The 21,176-nt window shown below is 33.3% G+C and overlaps 3 protein-coding genes across 6 annotated transcripts; 2 read left to right on the forward strand and 1 right to left on the reverse strand.

Annotated features, from left to right (window-relative positions):
- The first annotated feature begins 537 nt into the window (after window positions 1–537).
- On the forward strand, window positions 538–8,088 carry LOC107939467 (uncharacterized). Of its 3 annotated transcripts, XM_016872803.2 has the most exons (9): window positions 540–883; window positions 2,226–2,336; window positions 2,414–3,016; window positions 4,014–4,090; window positions 5,268–5,684; window positions 5,787–5,867; window positions 5,961–6,055; window positions 7,734–7,824; window positions 7,920–8,088. In XM_016872803.2, the coding sequence occupies exons 1-8, from the start codon at window positions 877–879 to the stop codon at window positions 7,801–7,803; spliced, it is 1,461 nt and encodes a 486-aa protein (XP_016728292.1). In that variant the 5' UTR covers window positions 540–876; the 3' UTR covers window positions 7,804–7,824; window positions 7,920–8,088. The 3 variants fall into 3 exon arrangements, with proteins under 3 accessions (XP_040941805.1, XP_016728292.1, XP_016728291.1); XM_041085871.1 differs by lacking the exons at window positions 7,734–7,824; window positions 7,920–8,088 and adding an exon at window positions 6,831–7,718 and having other exon boundaries at window positions 538–883; XM_016872802.2 differs by having other exon boundaries at window positions 7,734–8,088.
- Window positions 8,089–9,240: 1,152 nt separating this feature from the next.
- Window positions 9,241–12,795, reverse strand: LOC107939465 (uncharacterized). The gene is made up of 2 exons (XM_016872799.2): window positions 12,600–12,795; window positions 9,241–11,386 (listed from the first exon to the last, which is right to left on the reverse strand). Exon 2 carries the CDS (start codon window positions 11,364–11,366, stop codon window positions 9,408–9,410), a length of 1,959 nt encoding a protein of 652 aa, XP_016728288.1. The 5' UTR covers window positions 11,367–11,386; window positions 12,600–12,795; the 3' UTR covers window positions 9,241–9,407.
- Window positions 12,796–14,683: 1,888 nt separating this feature from the next.
- Window positions 14,684–20,045, forward strand: LOC107939470 (cysteine desulfurase 1, chloroplastic). 2 transcript variants are annotated; one of them, XM_016872807.2, is made up of 10 exons: window positions 14,684–14,957; window positions 15,056–15,189; window positions 15,966–16,125; window positions 16,241–16,427; window positions 16,922–17,067; window positions 17,144–17,216; window positions 17,348–17,411; window positions 18,384–18,483; window positions 19,256–19,414; window positions 19,675–20,045. In XM_016872807.2, the coding sequence occupies exons 1-10, from the start codon at window positions 14,772–14,774 to the stop codon at window positions 19,843–19,845; spliced, it is 1,380 nt and encodes a 459-aa protein (XP_016728296.1). In that variant the 5' UTR covers window positions 14,684–14,771; the 3' UTR covers window positions 19,846–20,045. The 2 variants fall into 2 exon arrangements, with proteins under 2 accessions (XP_016728296.1, XP_040941806.1); XM_041085872.1 differs by having other exon boundaries at window positions 14,714–14,957; window positions 15,053–15,189.
- Window positions 20,046–21,176: the final 1,131 nt, after the last annotated feature.

The raw sequence follows: 21,176 nt of genomic DNA on the forward strand, positions 1-21,176 counted from the left end.
TTCATTTAAATAATTTAATTAAATAATTAATTATTATATTATCGAAGACTGAAGCCTTAAAGTCAGGAGTAGTAAAGAGGATATGGATTAGATAAGCAAAATTTAAACGAAGAGCTAAGAAATTTTCTGATTGTTTCTCGAGAAAATAATAAAAAGAAAAAAAGAATCTTCAAACCCGACCTTAATTTCTAATCCTTTTCGTCTTTAATCACTTTGAGTTTTTGGGTTTTAACCAATTTTAACAAATTCTTCGAGACCTAATCCTTTTTTTTTTCTTTTCTAAAAAGTCACATCACTAATACCAAGCTGTACTTTTTTTTTATTAGAATTTTTTTTATTAGCATATTAATATCTTTTTAAACAGAAAAGGTTAAGTTTTAGAACATTACTGACATCAAAACATACATTTTTTAATAATTAAACGATTAAATATTAGAAAATCACTCAAAATTAAATTATTATCCTTATAAATTTACCATTTTTTATTAAAAAAACTGGGTTTTAAACTTTAATTAAGAGAAAACCAAAACCCCCCAACCTGAATTACATAACCAAAAAGAAATTGAGAGGAACAGGAAGAATAAAAGAGAAAAAAAAAACCAAAAAGAAAAATAGCAGTTCTTTTTCCTCTGTCTTTTCATGAATTTCTCTCTCTATCTCTCTCTTTATGTAAATTTATTAAAACGTTAATGTAGAAAGAAGAAAGGCAAACAAACAAAAAAAACAACAACCCATATATGACTTGTAAAAGCTTCTTCAATGGAAAACCCAAATTTTGCTTTGCAAAAATGGGTGTTCATATTTTGAGTTCAAATCGAAGGATAAAGCTTTGAAGAAATAAAAAAAAAACAAAGGGTAGAAAAAAAAACTAAAACTATGGAAGGTAAAGCTCCTCAATCTCAGATCAAAATTTTGAGAGATTTTTTTTTTTTAAATTTCTATTGATTAAATTTCCACTTCTGAGTTTTGGGTATTTAAGTGTTTTTTTTTCTTAATTGTGGATTTAGAAAGTTTGCATGTATAGCGGAATGTTTGGGTAAATAAAAACCTAGCAGCATTTGTAAATTTTCTTTTTTGAGGGGAAAGGGGTTGTTTGGTTGTTGGGAAAATTGAGGAAGAAATGTAAAATTCTTGCCATGATTTATTTTCCTAGCAAAGAGGCTATGATTTACTTTTGCTTTGCTTTATTTATTTTTACTTATTTTTCAATAATTTAATGTTGCTTATGGTGTATTAGAGGGAAGTACAAATTTGGGGAAGTAGAGATCTAACCTTAGACCTTGATCTTTGTGTTTTAGCAATGACAATTGCTAAGCTAAGCTTAATTTGTAATCATTTAATGTTGGTTCATGGCTTTGCTTAGTGAGAATTTTGGTTGCCATGAATTTTTGAGTGCTTGTTTCTAATGATTTTGTGCTCCCTTTAGAATGTTGTGAGTACCTATGTCCGACATACATTCAGACATAGGTGTGTAGGATCCTCGAAATATGTGGAAGAACTTGGAAAAAGTTGAACATACGCTTGTTTGACACACATCCCTATCTGAGACTTGCTTCAAATCCGAGTTACATAGATGAATTACGGAGTGAAAAGCGAGCTAAAACCAATCAAGAAACTTCACTAGTTAACGGCTTAGGAAGACAACATTATTCATAAGATCACGTAATTGATCGGAGGTTGAGTTGTATTATTTTCCATATGTTATGTTAATGAGATTGAAATTCCATAATAACTTCGTTCTATATATTGCATGTGGTTATTTTCTTATGTTACTGTCACAATAAAATCCATTTTCTGTTTTCATACTGACCTTAAAGTTATTGCTTTTCCGGTGCAATTATTTTTCGTGGTCTTAAATGATATATATATATATAGACATAGCTTTTCGAGCTAGCTGATGTTGGAACCTGTGTTTGCTTAAGTTCTGGTTTACGGGGAACCAACAGAATTTTTAGTTATTTAAAGTAATATACTGAAAATTTCCACCTAACCCCTCGTAATTTAGATGAGTTTATTGTTTTTCTTTTACTTTCTGTTAAGTGGATTTCGCTCTTCATTGTTTCACTATTTTGTGTATTTGGCTAGCAAGTATACTTATCTGTGATGACTCCGGTTTTGTATTATGATGCTTAGAGTTGTAAGAATTTTGAAGTGTTTTTATCCTTATCATGCTCGATGCTTTCATATCTAATACATTTATTATGACTTCTCTACGGTTGTTTCAGATTCGGGTGAACAACAGACCGAAGAGAATAAAGGTTCTGTTGATGTTGCGAACAAGAAAAGAACGTTCAAAACGCCAGCCCAGTTGTTGGCTCTTGAGGAAGCCTACAAAGGTATTAATTCTTCTCTTGTCATCTTATTTAAATGTTTCTGCTCATAGGTTTCAAAAGGAGTTTTGGTTCTTTTACAGCGCAAAAATTTCCTTCCGATGAAATGAAAGCAAGACTAGCAGTTCAGATAAGGTTGACGGAAAAGCAGATATCTAGTTGGTTTTGTCACAGAAGGTTGAAAGACAAAAGGAGAGATGAATCCTACCCTAATGGGCGACAAGATCATTCTAGTGGTGTTATTCAGGATCGTGGTAGTGGATTGAGGCAAGATTCTTGTGGTAGTATTAAGCAGGGTGATTATCGGAATATTGATCTGAGGGAAGTTGAAAGTCGAAGGATTTATGGCCAAGAATTTCCAGCTGCTGACCTCAAATTCGAGTGTAGGAGTCATCAAAATCCATATGATGATCGTATGGAGGATACATCTTCTGAAAGTAATTTGTCTTTAAATGATCAGCCTGAAAATGGAGCAATTACACAGATAAACCCGAGGAGTAGTAAAAGTATCGGTTATAAGCCATCAGGATATTTGAAGGTTAAGGGTGAAATTGAAAATCCTGCTATTACTGCTGTTAAGAGGCAGCTAGGGAGGCATTACAAAGAAGATGGTCCTCTTCTTGGTATTCAATTCGATTCACTTCCTCCTGGTGCATTTGAGTTCCCAAGTAGCAGTCCGGTCAATGGTAAGTCCAATATCCGGATACATATGTTTTATCAACTATTTTCATAGAATCATGAAATTCTTGTGGTGAATTATCAAGTTTTTGGAAAGCAATAAGATTTTTTTACTTGTGAGCTTAGAATCTAGAGATTAAGTTGTGCGAAGTTTTTGATAATTATATTTGAAATATTGTTTGTTTGCTTTGAAGGTTCTTCTTACCTATGTTGCTTGGACTTAGGTATGTGTCCAACACGGATATGTTTAACACAGGGTCATATCCTTGGGTAAAAGTATCATGGAGGCCCCTGTATTAAGAGTCAGAATGCATTTTGCCTCCTCTACTCAAAAAATAGGCAAACTAATCTCTATAAATTAGATTAAAGAGCAAATTGGTCGTTTTTGTTAAATTTTTCATCCATTTGTACTTTTAAAAATTGGTGTGATTGATAGAATAACCAAACAGTGACATGTGATGTACCTTGTGTACCTCATGCTAATGTACAAGGACCAGTTTTTAACAGCAGAAATGGATGAAATTTTTAATAGGACCAGTTTGCTCTTTGATCTAATGTACAGGGACTAATATGCTCTTTTTTTTTAATAGAGGGAGTAAAATGCAATCTAACTCCTAGTATAGGGGCCTCCATGGTACTTTAACCCATATCCTTGTACATATGTCTGGATGTATGCCAGACATGAGTACTCTAAGCAAAATGAAGAGTCTGATCAATTTAGATAAAAGCCCTAAGTTAACAGCTGGAAATGGCAATGAAATAGGATAGATGCATATAAATCCAAAGCAAAGGTTTTTACATGAATGGTAACACGCTTGTGCGAAGCATGACATATTTTGATACTACAGTAATGAGAGAATAGCTGCTACTAGTTTTTCTTTCTTCGGTCAACATTCCATTTCTCTGCATGTGTGTGTGTAGTCTTTTTGCTTAATGTTGATCCATATCTTCAATCTTGAAATATTTGAAACTTCATATTTGTCTTCTATTTATTGCTTTGGGCAGAGCCAATGTACGTTGGAGATACCCGACAGACCCATTCTCCAGATATCTCTGGAGTTATAAAGCAGCCGAGCAACATTGTAAGTGAACTCTCTGATGCATTATTTTCACATTTTAGCAACATAGTCGACACCCAAACTATACTTATATTACATTCTATAGTTATATGACCCTTTTAAGCATTGCTGAACGTTGAGTTCATATCTAACGGTGCCATATTGCTGTCCTCTTGATAGAGAACTTCATTCAGGGTATTCTCATTGAAAACCGGGGATTGTTGTGAGTATTACACAAGTGGTGATATGTGTCGAGCACTGCTAGTATTTACAGTGATTTAGACCGAGTAAAACTTCTATACCTGTTTTAGTTTTGGTTAAATTCTGCTATTAGTCTCTTTACTTTGTGAAAGTTATGAATTTAGTTCCTATACTTTAATTTGGTCAATTTTTGTCTTTATACTTTTCAAATTTTAAAATTTCAGTCCTTGCTAAACGATGACTGTTAAATTCATTAAGTTTTGCTATTTCCAAAATTTGATGCGGCAAGCATATTATCATATGTGTAATGCTATGTCAATTTGTTATTTACACGTATTACTCAATAAAAGTTTATTTGTGTCAAGACTGAAATTTTAGAATTTGAAAAGTATAGTGACTTAGAATTATCAAAATTCAAAAGCTACGTGTTGGGTTAGGACTAAAATTTCAAATTTTGAGAAGTACAAAGAATAAACCAATTTGAAAAGTACAGAGCCTAAAATTGATCAAATTAAAGTACAAGGACTAAATCTATAACTTTCACAAAGTACAGGGATTAATAGCAGAATTTAACCTTTAGTTTTAAGCAATTTTGTTTAGCCCCACAATTCATTCAAGAGATAAAGGAGAAATTATCTGAACACTTCTATGGAAGGGGAGAGAGAGTCTATCCTTGCCTAGAAAATATCTTAGTCCTATATTTAGGATCTTTTAGTTGAACTGAAACATGAATTCCTGCTAAATAGTTTTGGACATTGCAGATTAAAAGCTTTGGTTCAATCATTACCTTCTGTGATGCTTCGTAAGAGCATTAAGTGTTCTTTATACTTGGTCTTGGATACACGGAAGCCAATCCAATCCATCCAATTAGAAGCTATATCGATATTAGTTATAATAGGAACTCGTATTAACAAGCTGGATATTATCTTTCTTTTTAAGAATAAGTTATTCAAACTGAGGTTTTTGGGTCATAAATCTATTTTTTTTTACGGCCTTGTAGGTAAATGTACATAATTCGAAGATTAGTTCTCAGGATTCCGATATGGAGGGTGCCAAATTTAACACAGTGCAAGGGTCTGAAAGACTGGACAGAAAATCTCATCATCAACTAAAACACAAGTCTTCTTTAGATATCTACAACGATTCTACCAAAAAAAGTACTCTCACTGATTCCAAACGAATTAAAACCAGCTCAAAGTTTGCTGTTGAAAAGATGGGATCGGATTCTTTTCCTAATCATCCTAGTCCGTATGGTATGAAAATTTCCGATGAACAACAAAAGCCTTGGCTGCATGATGATGATAGCCATACCTATAAGGCCCTTAAGAATGAAAACTTATCTAGAACTTCAAATTTGATTCGAGGGTACAATGAGTCCTCGAGTACTGAGAGAGGATCATCTGCAAGGATGGGAAAGGTGTCATAACCGGCTTATATTTCTGCTCATTGTTTTTTCCAATCAATAGTTTCCGTGATGAATGTTTTCTCATGAAATTGATTTGCTTCACATAATGTGCAGGTGGAGAAACTTCGTGGAGAGTGGAAGACAAAAAAGGAGTGCCCTGTTACAGTAAAAACCGATCTGAAAAACAAATTGAGAGTAAGTTCATGCTTTATTTCTTATATGGAGTTTTGGTGATGTATGCATATCATGTACTGATGTTTTGCTTTTGACACCGTTTCATATTTTAAGGTCTCCAAACAAGTCAATGTTCAATATCCTCAACAAGATTTTGCAGCATATGCACCACATGCTAGATTGCCTTTGTTGACAAATCAGACTAAAGGGTTAGTATTTATGTATTCCTTACCCATTTCCTCTTATTCTATGTTATTCGACTTGGATGTGAGTTTTATACATAGATATGTGCTAGACTCGGTTAGAACGGCCAATTATGCGCTCACACATTTCACAGTCCCTAATTCTTTAGAGAAGTGATATCCCCATACCCCATGTTCAGAAATGTGTTTGACACAGAATCTTTTAGGAAAACTTAAGAGTTGAAGCAATAATATAGCTTTTATTTATTGCCATGTGCATACCCCAATGAACTTCTTCTTGTGTATTCATTCAGTGAATGTATATGAGAGGTCCCTCTATTATAGGGACCTTATCAAATTAGTCTCTTACTATTAAATTGATCAATTTAGTTCCTATACTATTAAAAAGAATCAAATAAGGCTAAATTGGAATAGAGTTAACATTTACTGTTTAAAAAATATCATTTGCTGTTAATGTTTTCAAAGTTTTTATGGTTCTGTAAATGAAATATTTTGTTTAGAATTGAACTGCAATTGAAAAAAACAAATTTCAAAACAATTTTTATACGGTAAATGTTCTTTGTTAGAATTTGGAGTTATTTGTTTCTTTTTAATAGTATAGGGACTAAATTATTCCATTTTATAATAGAAGGACTAGTTTGATCCAGTTCCTATGATACAGGGACATCTTAGGTACTTTCACCGTTTTTATTTTGATTTTGCATGTATGTGGACAGGCATTTTTTTATGTGCTCACACATTTATTGCGGTTTTGTTTCTGTGCATTCATTCTTGTTTTCAGTGGGAATAGCAACTATTGTGGTGGTGCTTTTCTTCAGTTTTCAAGATTATTTTTAGTCGGTACTAGTAGCAACTATTGGAACAACATTTGTGGGTGTGTACCTTTTGAGTGATTCGGAAAATGTAACTGATTGTCGTAGTTAAGCAATCCGACCAAGCTAAAACCAATTTTGAGTAGGTTGAGACCCAACATAAACAGAATGGCCCTTGAACATCTTCGTAATTAGCGGAAAAGCTTAGCTTAGTCAATTCATACATCCATCCTTTAAAGGTGGCATCAAGCGGGTTCAGGTTCAAATCTAAGCATTTGCAACCCTTCCCTATCTCTAGACTATGACCTTGTTCGTACCCAATTAAGTTCCGGCTTTGGAACCGTAGCTTTACCCAAAAACCAAACCAATATGATAATAAACCACTTGTGAATGACAGTCTTTAAGTAGTGAAGTAGAATGTGGGAATATATACGTAATATTTGAATCAAAATTTGATATTTCAAGAATTTAGGTAGCTAGAGTTCCTCCAAATCTTTCAATAGATCAGTTCGTATTTTGGGCATGTCAGAGAAGTCCAGGGCGAAGGAACCATCAGTAAGCATGGACTGTAGGGGTAAAGCAAGTCCAATACTGGACCAGACTGGCCGGGGGACTAGTCCAGAGAGTGGCTTTGAATCAATTAGATTGGGAACTGGTACAGACTAGTTGAACCGATTAAACTGGCGGTTGAACCAGGCTTTTTGAATTTTTAATAATTTTTAATTGGACAACAGGTCGAATCAATGAACTGGTGGCCTGACCGGTTAGACCACCTGTCCTGTTTAAAAAACATTGAGCAATGCATATTTTTTATTTCATCTTATAATAGTTTTCAACCTTTGAAACCATTTTTTATTTATATGTCATCTTAGATCTTCCATGGATGTACCATCTAGCTTCAGTGAGGATGAAACTGCAGAAACCGATTCATCCTCGGATTGACGACGATCGACAATGCATATGGTTTGATGGATTTTAGAGAGAGGCTTAATGAGTTATCTTTCAATTCCACAAGTCGATACCCATATTAACAATTATATAATTGCTTTTGTGTACAGCTTCAGAAAAGATATGGCTTCCATGGTACTAACTGGAAAAAGAAATACTGCTAGGAAACATTGAGCATTTTTGTTCATTGTATTTTGTCCTTAAAAAAGGTGGTGTTCCACTGTTAATATATATGTGTACAAAATCTTTCAGTGTTTAGTTAATTAAATGCTTTGTGAAGGAAAGTTGTGAATTTTTTTTGGTCGGGCCTAGGCATGATTTATGTTTTATTTTTAGAACAATTTGTTCAACTTCGGCATGATTATTTGAATTGGATTAGATTAGTCTAGGTATTAGTTCGGAAAAAGATATTGGATTTTTATAAATTTTTAATAATTTATTTATTTAAATTAGACGAACCGACAAACTAGTGGCCTAGTCGATTTGACCACTGGTCAAATTCTGAATTTTGGTCTTGGATTACTTTTGGTTTTAGTATTTTTTTTTTAAACTCCCTTAAATATCGGGTGGCTTATAGGCCGGGTTTTGGATAGGTTTAGTACCATCTTCTCCATCTACAATTACTTTTATTTCCAGATTGTAGTTGTGTTAATCTTTATTCTTTCATGTTGATTAGAGGTGTTCATCCATGGGTCTTAGAGTTGACATTCTTTACTTAAGCTTATTTTGGCTGAGCTCGAATTAGTTCAAATATTTATTTCACCATCCAAAAAGTCATAAATTTGTTTATGATTAAGTTCAAATAGAAATTTTAGTTTTATAATTTACTTCTTTTCATTGTTGGTTTTATTATAAGATGGGGTTTGAGTATTTAAATTTTACAAAAAATTTTTAAAAGTGAGGAAAAAAAGCAATTCACTTTCATCTATGCAATTTCAAAACTTCACAAAGAAGTTAAAATGTTTAATTATTCAATTTCAAAAAGTTAGAAGATGGTTATTAAATTATTAAAAATATTCATTTAAATCATTAGATTGTTAAAATTATAGTTATATGACTTTTTTTCGTATCATTTGCAATAACCAAAAACTCTATTTCCTCTTTTCTTTTGATTTTTTTTATAAAATAATTTTGAATGTCACAAATTTATAAATTAAAATCTAATTTTATTTTCCAATTTCTGATATTGACCGTCATCAACTTGAATTTAAAATATGTTCTTTCACTCGTCGATAAATACTCTCTTTAAGTTCACTAGCTAAATTTTAACAACCTAATAATTAAAATAAAAACTTCAAATAATTTAATAATCATTTTATAACTTCTTAAATTTTAACTAAAATATTAAATTTTAACAATTTACCGACTTCTATATTTTTAAAATATTATGTGAAGTTAAATATTGAAACCATGCAAATAGAGAGATCAAGAGAACAGAGTAATGAGATGCATATATTTTTTCCCCCACTAAAATGATATTTTCACCAGCAATTTAATATATTAGCACCACAATAACCAAAACTAACACATAATCCACAGGCAAATTTTGTCCGTTCTTTCATTTTTATTTCATAAAACCATTTTTTTCCTCCTTAATCCTAGATTGATGGAGAAGAAACATATTGCCTGGGTAAGCTAAATAGATCTTTCCCTTCAAATGGTGAAGTCCACTCTTGTGAGCCCGCAGTTGAAGTTTCGGCCGGAGCCACTCCACCGTCCGGTAACCCTACAATCTGTACACCTTTTCCATTTGGTGTCAATCTCATTGCTGGTTTAGCACTTAATCCGTTTGTGTTAGGATAATACATGTGAATGCTCTTCATCGGAGATGTAGATGATCCTAACCAGATTCCACCAGGACTTGGCGAAGAAGACAACCCTCGATTCAAGCTCCAATCGATATTGGTATAGTCCAATTGCCCCATTGAGCTACCACTGCTCCAATCAACTGGAGAAGAGGCTCCTGATGAAGTGGTAGAACCCAAACCGGTGAATAGTCCGAGTGAAGATGCAGCTGCAAGCATTGGTGATGCGCCTGACCTACTCCATAAACCATTTCCACGGCTTGTTCCTGGGGAATCTCCAGGACCGCTGCTGGATGTGAAATGCTGTTGTTGCGGATGGTAAATCTGGTGATGCATCTGACTTGAACTCAAATGGTTGGAACTAAAGCTTCTACTACTCGGAATATGGGGTATGAAGCCATTAGACTTTGTATTTTCAACACGAGTGGCTGGATACATAAAGGAGGTTCCGGGTGGGGATGTGCTTATACTTGTAGTTGGAACCTGTTTTGTATTTACAGATTGGGATCGCTGCATCATTATAACCGGTTCCCTAATTGATGGCACAAGGTTCTTAAAATCACTTGCAACAGCCACATGACGACTTTCTACCTTTGATGGTGGAGGTGATGCCTGCAAAGGTGATGCCAAAGAATAAGAAGCCGAAGGATTTGATCCGGAACTTAGCCACCTTTTCTCAGCCGGCACCTCACTTAGTTGCGGTTTTGCCCATTCCATCTTTGGTTGTATTCTCTTCATATGCTGGAAACTTTTACTCACAGATTCCGAAGAAACTCCCATTGTGACTGCTGCTTTCGTAAAATTTAAATCCTTCTCATCCCTTATTAGCTGTCTAACAGTAGACGGATTTTGTTTCGGTTGTGGTCTTGCAGATAAGTTTTGGCCACTTGTCACCGCCACCTTACTAGTACTAGAAGTCAGGGGATTGCAAGTTTCTTCTGGCTTTGATGGAGTAGGTGGGTCCAACTTTAAGGTTCTTAAGGATTCGGCTGCTTTCTCAAGATCACCATCCGCAGCAACAACTGCTCTTTCAACCTCTTGCTTTGTACACTTGTATCTGATTTCCATATCCGCGATTTGTGCAAGTTCTTCTGATATGTCAATTTTTAGGATCCCACCACCCACAGTTGATTCCTTATGCTTAACCGCTTCTTCACCTCCATCAAAAAGCCATGCCACAGACTCCTCCACTTTGCCATCGTTCAATATAAGAGCCATTGTAGCTCGATCATGAGAAAATCCCATTGCTACAAGCTGTTGAGCAAGTGCTTCAAGCTTTCTTGACATGAGATAGCCATTGCACCGCTCATGCAATTCCTGAGCTCGTCTCTCCTTTTGTCGTTGATGTTTCCTCTCATTCTTTTGACGAATTTTTTCTCGCTTATCATTATCAGCTCCGGGTATTATTTCCTGCCGGACAGGAGGATTAGTTGTTTTATCTTTATGATCTTCGGACTCACCAGACCAGCTACCATTATTAGATACAGAATCATACCCAACCCCAGCTCTGGGTGATCCCCCCAAATGCTCATCTGTCTCATCTATGTTTCGGAAGCGACCATTGCTTTGAAGAGCTGAAGCTGAGAACGATGGCACTGTTTCAATGGTATGAAATGTTCCCAAAACTGGATTATATGCACTAGCCGGAACACCACTACCCGCATTAGCAGATCCTGAAGGCTTTGAAGAAGCCTTCTGAGGTTCCTTGCTAGCTTTCTTATCCTTGGACTTTGACTTGGATGCAGGAGACATCGTCGCAGCCAAATATACTCCTGAACCAGTTAGGACAATAATTTACTGAATCAATGACCCATAAAAAAAGAATAATTTACTACATCAATGACACACGAAAAATACTAAAGCAATCAATACTCAGCAATGAAAATAAAGAAGTTTAAATAATTGTTTTCTTCTTAAAACATGCTATTCAAGCACACAAACCTAGAAGGTTTTTACTTGTAAAAAAGGCATTATAATCTAAAAAACTCCAAATAATTTATTGATTCTAGCATCCTAGTCTGCTGTGACCAAAGAAGCAAATCATGTGCCTGGACCTTGAAAAATTAACTGGTATCCAGTTAAAGAAAGAAGATCAAAATAAAATACAAGACTAAACTTTCAGTTCCTAATAGATGAGGAAACCGTCATATCCCAATAACTTTCAGTTCTCAATATCATTCTTCCATTATTGATGTGAGAAAACTACTTATAATTAACAGATAAGAAATAATAGAACAAATGGCATGCAAGTTCAAGCTTCTTGGGGAAGCTCTTTTGCAACCCCCATTCCCTTTATAATTTACAAAAACGAAGCAAACAAATTTGGTCCCCCATCATATTCAACATGATCCTAACTATTTTAGAAAATACTATCTAAATACACATAAAACTCACTTCTCTATATTCTTGAAATCTAATTTGGCAGATAATAAAAATGCAGCCATGCGAATCACCGCATTGTGAAACCCTAAAAATGATAGTCGAATCTATAAATATGAAAAAAATATTCAAGCAATCAAAAGGCAGTCATAGATAATAAGATCAACTGCAAACTAACACCACACTTTTTCTGTATTCTGATTACAAAGAAACCTATTTTACCGCAACAAAATTCTTAGCAAATGCTTCCTACTTTAAAAAGAGAGAGAGAGAGAGAGAAACATATTGGATCAGCAAAAGAAATCTCCAGAATTTCAATTTCCCCTGAATCAATAATCCATGAATCTACACATTATATTTAAAATTAGGTTAACGAGCCAATACGATAGAGAAAAAACACGATTCTTTGAACAAAACAATGCAGATTCAATAGAAATTTTAAAAAAAGTTCAAAAAATTGAAGGATTCAACCACATGAACAATCAACACAAAACTTCCTACATATGAAAAATAAAAAATCCAAAAAAAATCGAAAAAGGAATAGAAAATTAAATTAAAACAGAGGAAATCAAAGAGGGAAAAATGTGAAAAAAAATGGGGGGATACCTGGGTTGAACGTAAAGAGAAGATGGATCGAACGATTGAGATTGAAGGATTGATGGGTGAGAGAAATCGGATTTTGCCAATTGAGAAAAGAGAGAGAGAGAGAGAGAGAGAGAGAGAGAGAGGAAAAAAATGAGAGATAGATAGGTTTTTCGAGGCCCAAACTGAGTCGATATAATTAGGGTTTTGATGTTTGTTTGTTTTTTGTAAGAAAAAAGAGAAATATTAAGGGCAAACTACGCCCAAAGTTATTAAACTATTAATAATTATACGCTTTAGTCATTTAACTTTAAAAATAATAAAATAGTCATTAAATTATTCAAAAGTTTTCATTTAAGTCACAAGGCTATTAAAATTGTTGGCCTTCTCTATTCACATTATCTGCATTACTTGAAAGTTTTCATTCCCCTTCTCTTCTACAATTCATTTTTGTTCCTAAAACAGCTTTGAACATCGTCAATTTGAGAACCAAAAATCCAAACAACTTTATTCTCCAATCTCTAACACTAACTGTTAGATTAATTTGGATCTAAAGTGCGTTCTTCTGCTTGCCGATGGGTACTAATCTATTGTACTAATTATCGAATTATCGCTTGGAACTCGTTAGCTGAATTTTTTTTAAAGAAAAAATAACCTACCAACCCAATGACTTAAATAAAAACTTTCAAATTGTTCAACAACTTAAATGAAAACATTCGAATAATTTAGTTATCATTTTGTAATTTTTTAAATTTGAATGACCAAAACGTAAGCTTATTAATAGTTTAATGACTTTGGGTATAGTTTACCCAAATATTAAAAATAAAGGCTATTCTAGGGAAATTTGTCGAATGTTATTAAACTATTAGTAAGTTTATATTGAATGAATTACAAAATGGCCACTAAACTACTTGAAAGTTTTCATTTGAGTCTCTAAACTATTCAAATAGGTTACATTTTGGTCACTTAAATTTAAAAAGTTACAAAATGGCCATTGAACTATTTGAAAATTTTCATTTAAGTTACTAGGCTATTAAAATCGTTGATGTATGGTCTTTTTCGTTCACATCGCTTGCACCAATCAAAAACTCTCCTTTTTGTTCTCTTCTACAATTCATTTTTTTCATGAAATAACTTTGAACGTTAAAATTTGCAAACCAAAATCTAAACAACTTTTGTTATCGATCTTTGACATTGATCGCCAAATCGACTTGGAACTAAGGTATGTTATTCTACTTGTCGATGGGTACCAATCCACCGTACAAATCGTTGAATTGACAATTGAACTCACTAATTGGACTTAAAAAAATAACAATCTAGTGACTTAAATAAAAACTTTTAAATAGTTCAATAAATATTTTGTAACTTTTTGAAGTTAAGTGGTCATAACGTAAACTTAATAATAGTTTAGTGGCATTCAGTGTAATTTACACTTTTATTTTCTAATAAGCAAACCAAAATTGTCTCTATTTCTTAAACTAAAGGGTAAACTACACCCAATGTCACTAAAATGTTATAAGTTTACAATTTGGTTTCTCAAATTAAAAAAAAATTACAAAGTGTTCATTGAATTATTCCAAAGTTTTCATTTAAGTAATTGAGGGTTTTTATTTAAGTCACAAGGTTGTTATTTAAAAAGATGAGTCTAACTAGTGAGTTCTAAGTGACAATTCGATAATTGATATGGTGAACCAATATCAATCAACGAGTAGAATAACATACCTTAGATCCAAGTTGATCTGGTGGCCCGTGTCGGGGTTCGGAGAAGAAAACTGTTTGGATTTGTTGCAAATTTGTGACGTTTAAAGCTATTTCATAAAAAAAAACTAAACTATAAAAGAGAAGGGGAATGAGAGCTTTTGATCGGTGTAGACGGTGTGAACAAAGAAAGCCATATAACAACGATTTTAACAGTCTAGTGACTTACATGAAAGATTTCAAATAATTCAATGCTATTTTGTAATTTTTTCAAGTTGAGTGACCAAAACGTAAACTTACTAATAGTTTAGTAACCTTATATGTAAATTATCCAAAAATACAAAACCAGGCCCAATAAGGCTAGTTAAATAAGCCCAATAATTTAAAGCCGCCAATTCTTTTCACTGGGGTAGGATTGAAATATATAGTAAACACAGATAAGCAAGGGCAGCCACTAACGAAATTTTGCAGTTGTATTGATGAGCAAAACGAACCAAGATGGAAGGCTTAGTCGTAAAGCTCCCTTCTTTTCCATTTCTAAGCCCTAATATTTCATCATCATCTTCTTCTTCGACTTTTCGGCTAGGTTTCCGCCGCTTATCCGCTTCGATTTCAGCCGCCGTTAAAGAAGGTTCCGTCTCATTAGGCCAATTAACCCGACCCGACTTCCCCATACTCCATCAGGTCCTTCAATTTTCTTCCTCTTTTTGGTTTTTCTATTTGTTTGTTTGTTTGTTCATTTGTTAATCTTAGCTGATTAAGTTGTTTTTTAAATTTAGCAGGAAGTAAACGGGTCGAAGCTTGTTTATTTAGATAATGCGGCAACCTCCCAGAAACCAACGGCAGTGTTAAAATCTCTGCAGAATTATTATGAAGCTTACAATTCAAATGTTCATAGAGGAATCCATTACTTGAGGTACTCAATTTTCCCTTCTAATGAATTCATTTGGCAAGCTAATCAAGGAAAAAAGGTGGGTTAAAATATGGTCCAAGTCCCTTAACTCTTTGTATATTTGGAATTTAGTCCCTCTACTTCCAGGAACTTACTCGCAACTTATGTCCAATTGTTAATGCCATTAAACTTTTTGCTAAATTTACCAGGCGTGACATTTTGAAATAAAAAGCTAGCCACTTGGTAGCCATGGTACGAAGAAAATGGCATTGTAGTAGACTGAATTTAATAGAAGAATTTCAAGCTTATTGACAATTAGACTTGCATTTTTAGATTCAAAAAGTAGAGGGATTAAATTCCTTGAAATAAAAGTAAGTGGATTAAATTTCAAATGTACGGCATTAGTTAGTATTCTATTTATAGCACTAACATTGTACTAGATGCAGTAGTTTGCAGTTTAATTTTATTGTTTTCAAATGCATTGGATAAAGATAGTGGCATAGATAGTGATTTTAGAAAGTAGCCTTATCGCACATGTTAGAAAAATGATACTATACAAGCTAATATCTTTTTCTCAATGATGGAATCATGAGTGAAGTAGTTACTGGATTTAATACATAATTAATATTATGTAGTATATTTATTAACAATTAAAGGTGTTATAAGGGTGCTTGGTAGCATTTGTTAGAACCTGTGTTGCATTTTAGTTATATGTCCTCTTCTAAGACTAATTGATTGCTTTCAAGCAACTTTATTGGAAGCAAAGAGCTAACCTTGTTTTACTTTGATTATAAATACAGTGCCAAGGCAACTGATGAATATGAGTTGGCACGGAAGAAAGTGGCAGCTTTTATTAATGCATCAGATTCTGCTGAGATTGTTTTCACAAGAAACGCTACTGAGGCTATCAATTTAGTGGCTTATTCTTGGGGTTTGTCCAATTTAAAGCCTAGGGATGAGGTTGTGTTAATAGATCTCTTTTATAAGAAAGAAAAAAGGATTTTCTTATCTTTTTACATCTAGGGTAGTTGTTAGTTTTTATTGAATCATGATGTTTGAAGATTTATGTTTGCAGATTATACTTACAATAGCTGAGCATCACAGTGCTATTGTTCCTTGGCAAATTGTGGCACAAAAAACGGGTGCTATTTTGAAATTTGTAAGTTTAGATGAGAATGAGGTTCCGGATGTAGAGAAGCTGAGGGAGATGATTTCTACAAGTACCAAACTTGTAGTTGTTCATCATGTGTCTAATGTGCTCGGTAGGTTTTTGTTTACATTGATTGTTCCTGTTTTGCTTGTGAATACTTTTAGAGAAGACAAATTAATTTTTTATATCTTTTCTCCGTGTTGAGCCATTGGCTTCAGTTTATATTTTCTTTTGTGAATTGAACTTAGCTAAATTTTATATTTGAGTCTAACCTATGCACTTGAAGTTTCCCGATTACACATTCCTGTTTGAGTACACTAAACCAGCTCAAGTCAATATATATTTTTAGTTGAGAGTTGTAGTCTTTGGTTTATTGGAATATAAGTTTCTGGCGATGCAGCAAATTAGATGTGCTTTTAGTTGTAACCTCTACTGCTATCCCGTCCACTGAAAAAAAGGGAATTAACAGAAAAAGTTGGTTAGTAGAATAAATCACAATCTGATCATATTATGTTTTCCTAAAGTTATTGATGGATGATCTCATTTTCATCAATATTATAATTAGCATTGTGATATTTATAGGACCAAACTTTCTTTTTCTTGCAGGCTCAGTTCTTCCCATTGAAGACATTGTGATTTGGGCTCATGCAGTTGGGGCAAAAGTGCTTGTAGATGCTTGTCAAAGTGTTCCCCATATGGTGGTTGATGTCCAAGGTCTTGATGCTGACTTTCTTGTTGCTTCTTCTCACAAGGTTAGTTTGTCACCTTATGTATGCTCCAAGTGATATATGGACAAGTATACATAGTTAAGGAATAAACATGCTTCAGATGTGTGGGCCTACAGGCATTGGATTCTTATTTGGCAAGAGCAATCTCTTGTTAACCATGCCTCCATTCTTAGGTATGCCGTTGCTTTCTTTCCATTTATAGTTTTAAGTCTTATCTGTAACAGTTTTTTGTATCTGAATCCTTGGGGAAAGAGTCATGGAAGTAGTTTAAAGCTGATCCTAGTAATGATTTTTCTCCTTTTAGGTGGTGGAGAAATGATCTCTGACGTGTTCTTAGATCATTCAACATATGCAGAACCCCCGTCGAGGTTAGTGATCTTATCTTCATCCTAAAAGTATGCTTTTATAAAGAGTTCAAGGATGAGAGGAGCGTTTTCAGTTTTTAATTTGTTTGAGTTATGCTTGTCTTATTAAGTTGACTTTTTGAATAGCAGAATTTGAGTCCTATGATCCCTATTTTCTCATTAAGCTGCTACATTATTGAATGTCATTGAGCATGGACAAAGATATGATAAGATCAATGTCATGGATAAACCACTTTTTTTTTTTTTTTTTGGGGGGGGGGATGCTTATAAGTACAAGGTCCAAGTTGATCTCCCTTGAACTGCATGAAATTTTTTCTTTACTTTCCTCATTGTAATAAGCCCTTTGTAGACTGCTTCAACTGGTAAATTATTGGCAATTTATCTCACTTGTGAACATTTTTTCCCCTAAATTTCAGCAATTGAAATATTTTTTCTTAACTGAAAGAAAGAAAGAAAACAACAAAGTAATGACAAGACACTCGACAGAAAAAAAATTAAAAAACAGCAAATGGAAAATAAATATATAAGCTTGTTGGTAAAAGTAAGGCCTAACAACTGCAAATTGGCTCTTATTAACTGATTCTATAGTGGCTACCTTCAATGAGAAGCATACTCCACATGTTTGTGCCAGTTGTCAAAGAAAGTTCCGTAAAATGGAGTTCTCAGTATTTCTAGATATTAGCTATAGTTTTCTGTGGAAGTACAAAGTAATCAGCCTTTACTTGTTGAATGCTTCATTTGTATGCCGCTGTTGCTGCTGCAAAATCAGTTTTCAGAACCTTGCTAATGGTAGATTCATATACACACTTGCACAAACTGCTTCATTTGACCATAAATTTAGAATTTAGTCCGCTGAAAAGAACTGCCTCTTGTTTGTTTTAAAGCCATATGTCGTTCAAGTAATTGTCAGTCTGAATATTCAATATTTTGTTTCCTATAATGTCTCATTCTGTTCTCGCTCTTCAATCGGATTAGATTTGAGGCTGGAACACCTGCAATCGGTGAGGCTATTGGATTAGGGGCAGCAATTGATTACTTGTCTGGGATTGGCATGCAGAAGATTCATGACTATGAGGTGAGTTGCTATTTTTTGCTGTTTGTTCTTTCTGTTCCTTCTTCATAAAGTAAAAACCACTTGTTTATGTTTAAAGTATTAGATTCCTTTATTAATCGTCATGGACGGATAAAACGCCAACCATTTTTGTTGGCTTTATAAATTACAAAGGATTAACTTGGCACAAATTATTTGGTTACAAATACTTAAGGAAGCCATTATTAGGTTATGCTATGGCGGTTGATATATATCCTTGAATGGTTTGGACTTTGGAATGTATGAAACCATTCTTCCCTTTATAATCTTTCTTGTTGCTTCATAATTATTCCAAAGCAGTTTAAGAGGCTAAAATACTAAAATTTTTTGAATACATTTCTTAAATAAGCTCTTATACTTTTATTGTACCTAAATTAGTCCTTATCGTTTTATTTATACCCAACTAAGCCCTTATTTCAAATGAAAGGTTGATTCATGTTCTAGGGTTTATGTAGGTCTAAGTTAAAGGTTAAGGGCTTCTTCGGGTACAAATTAAAGGTCAAGAGCTTATTTGGATATAAATTAAAGTTTAAGGCCTTATTTGACTGTAGTAAAGGTATAAGGTTTTTTATCTTAAGTGGTAAAGTTCTAGGAGTTTTTTATTTTACAGCTTTGTTATTGCCGCGATACACTATATGATCGGCAGTATATTTATTAATTTATTTTGGGGAGCAAGTGGCTAGACCGATTTAACAGACACTTTCTGATAAGCTATAATTTTTGTTTTTATTCTTACTATGCAATTTTTATTTTGTAGATGGAGCTGGCCAATTATTTATATGAAAAACTATGTTCTGTTGCAAATATTCGGATCTATGGTCCAAAACCTTCTGATGACGTTCACCGTGCTGCTCTCTGTTCTTTCAATATCGAGAATATTCATCCTACAGATATTGCAACTTTTCTAGACCAACAGGTAGCATAATAAATAAGGAGTAGCACTGTAATACCATTTATTTTTTTCGCACTTATCCATTCGTTAAAGCTTGGTTTGGCATTGTGGTTAGTTTCGAAAACTGACATTGACAAATAACTATTCGTGAAACTCTGATCGGAATTTATGGCTCAAACCAACCTTTGGGATGCAAATTTGATAACCAGTTGTAGCTTATATAGAATAGATTTCAAAAAGGGATGTTTTTATGTTGAATGGCAACTTATTTTGTTTACTCTCAGCATGGAGTGGCTATCAGATCAGGTCATCATTGTGCTCAGCCTCTCCATCACCATCTAGGGGTCAATGCAAGCGCACGTGCGAGCCTTCATTTCTACAATACGGAAGAAGATGTCGACAATTTCATCCAATCGCTCAATGATACGGTCAGCTTCTTTAACTCTTTCAAGTAGCAAAATTTGTTGTTTCCCGCAGGAGATTGTGTCGACCATTTATGTATACTACTACATTAAAGCTTATGACAAGCACCTTCTTCATTTTCTTCATCGAAACATATGTATAAGTGATTGGTCTCTTTGGTGTTTGACAAAATATCGTGTAACAAGTTGGTCACAACACATATCCGCAATCAAATACTATACATTCACCTTCATTTTGTTGTCATGTGTTTACTCAGACATGATTTTCATGTAATTGCTCGTATCCGTTTTCGGAATTCAGAAATGTGTTGGGTCTAAGTGTCTGACATGGATACTTCAAGAAGAAAGAAGAGTCTAACCAACTTGGTTTATGTGTTCTGTTTTCGAGTTGAGTTCAAATAGTTAGAAGCTTGGTTTAGACTCAAAACCTCAGTTTGAAACCAATTGAATTTTATTTTTTGAAGTTTAAGCTCGAATTGAGATAAAAATTAAATTTATTCGAGTTTGCTCAATCAAGTTTGTTTATCTAGTAAAAAACAAGGTCATGTTCGATTTTAAACTCCTCCGTTTCTGAAATTAGTATGATTGTATGGTGTATAGTTGAAGTCTCAATTATTTTATTGGGGCTCTTTTTTCGCTTAAAAAGTAAGATTATTTAATTTTTAACTTTTTAAATGCATAAATTAAAATTTCCATTCAATGAGATCTTAAGATGAAGTCTAACATTATGTTTATTATTAATAAATATGAAATTTAATCTATTTTTTAAAAATTAATATATAATTAAAATTTTAGTATTTAATAGGTATTTAAATTATAATATAATTTAAAATCTAATTTGATAGTATTTAAAATAAATTAAAATAAAATGATTTTGTGATGAAAAGATATTGTTTAAAAATAAAAATAATAAATAAAAAATGAAAAAGGATTATTTTGTCTCAAAGATAAAATTTAACTTTCAAATTTATTCCCACTGTTAGTCAACAAACTCATATTCTAGGAAAATTACATTAAAATTTATTTTCTTTTTACATACTTGGAAATTATTCCCCCCACCCACTTAAAAAATTTGAGAGTAAATTGCATCAAAGACCATTAAATTTATTAGTAAGTTTACGTTTTGATCATTTAATTTTAAAAAGTTATAAAACAATCTTATATTATTCAAAAGTTTTCATTTGAGTTATTGGATTGTTAAAATTATTGTTGTATGGTTGTTTGCTTTGCCTGCACTAATTGAAAGCTGTCTTTCCTCTTCTCTTTTACAATTCTGTTTTTCTTATGAAACAGCTTCTAATGTCACGAATTTGCGAATTAATATCCAAACAACTTTCTTCGTCGATCTTAGACACTAACTGTTA

The sequence above is a fragment of the Gossypium hirsutum genome, chromosome A13, assembly GCF_007990345.1.
Source record: "Gossypium hirsutum isolate 1008001.06 chromosome A13, Gossypium_hirsutum_v2.1, whole genome shotgun sequence".
Taxonomy (NCBI): Eukaryota; Viridiplantae; Streptophyta; class Magnoliopsida; order Malvales; family Malvaceae; genus Gossypium; species Gossypium hirsutum.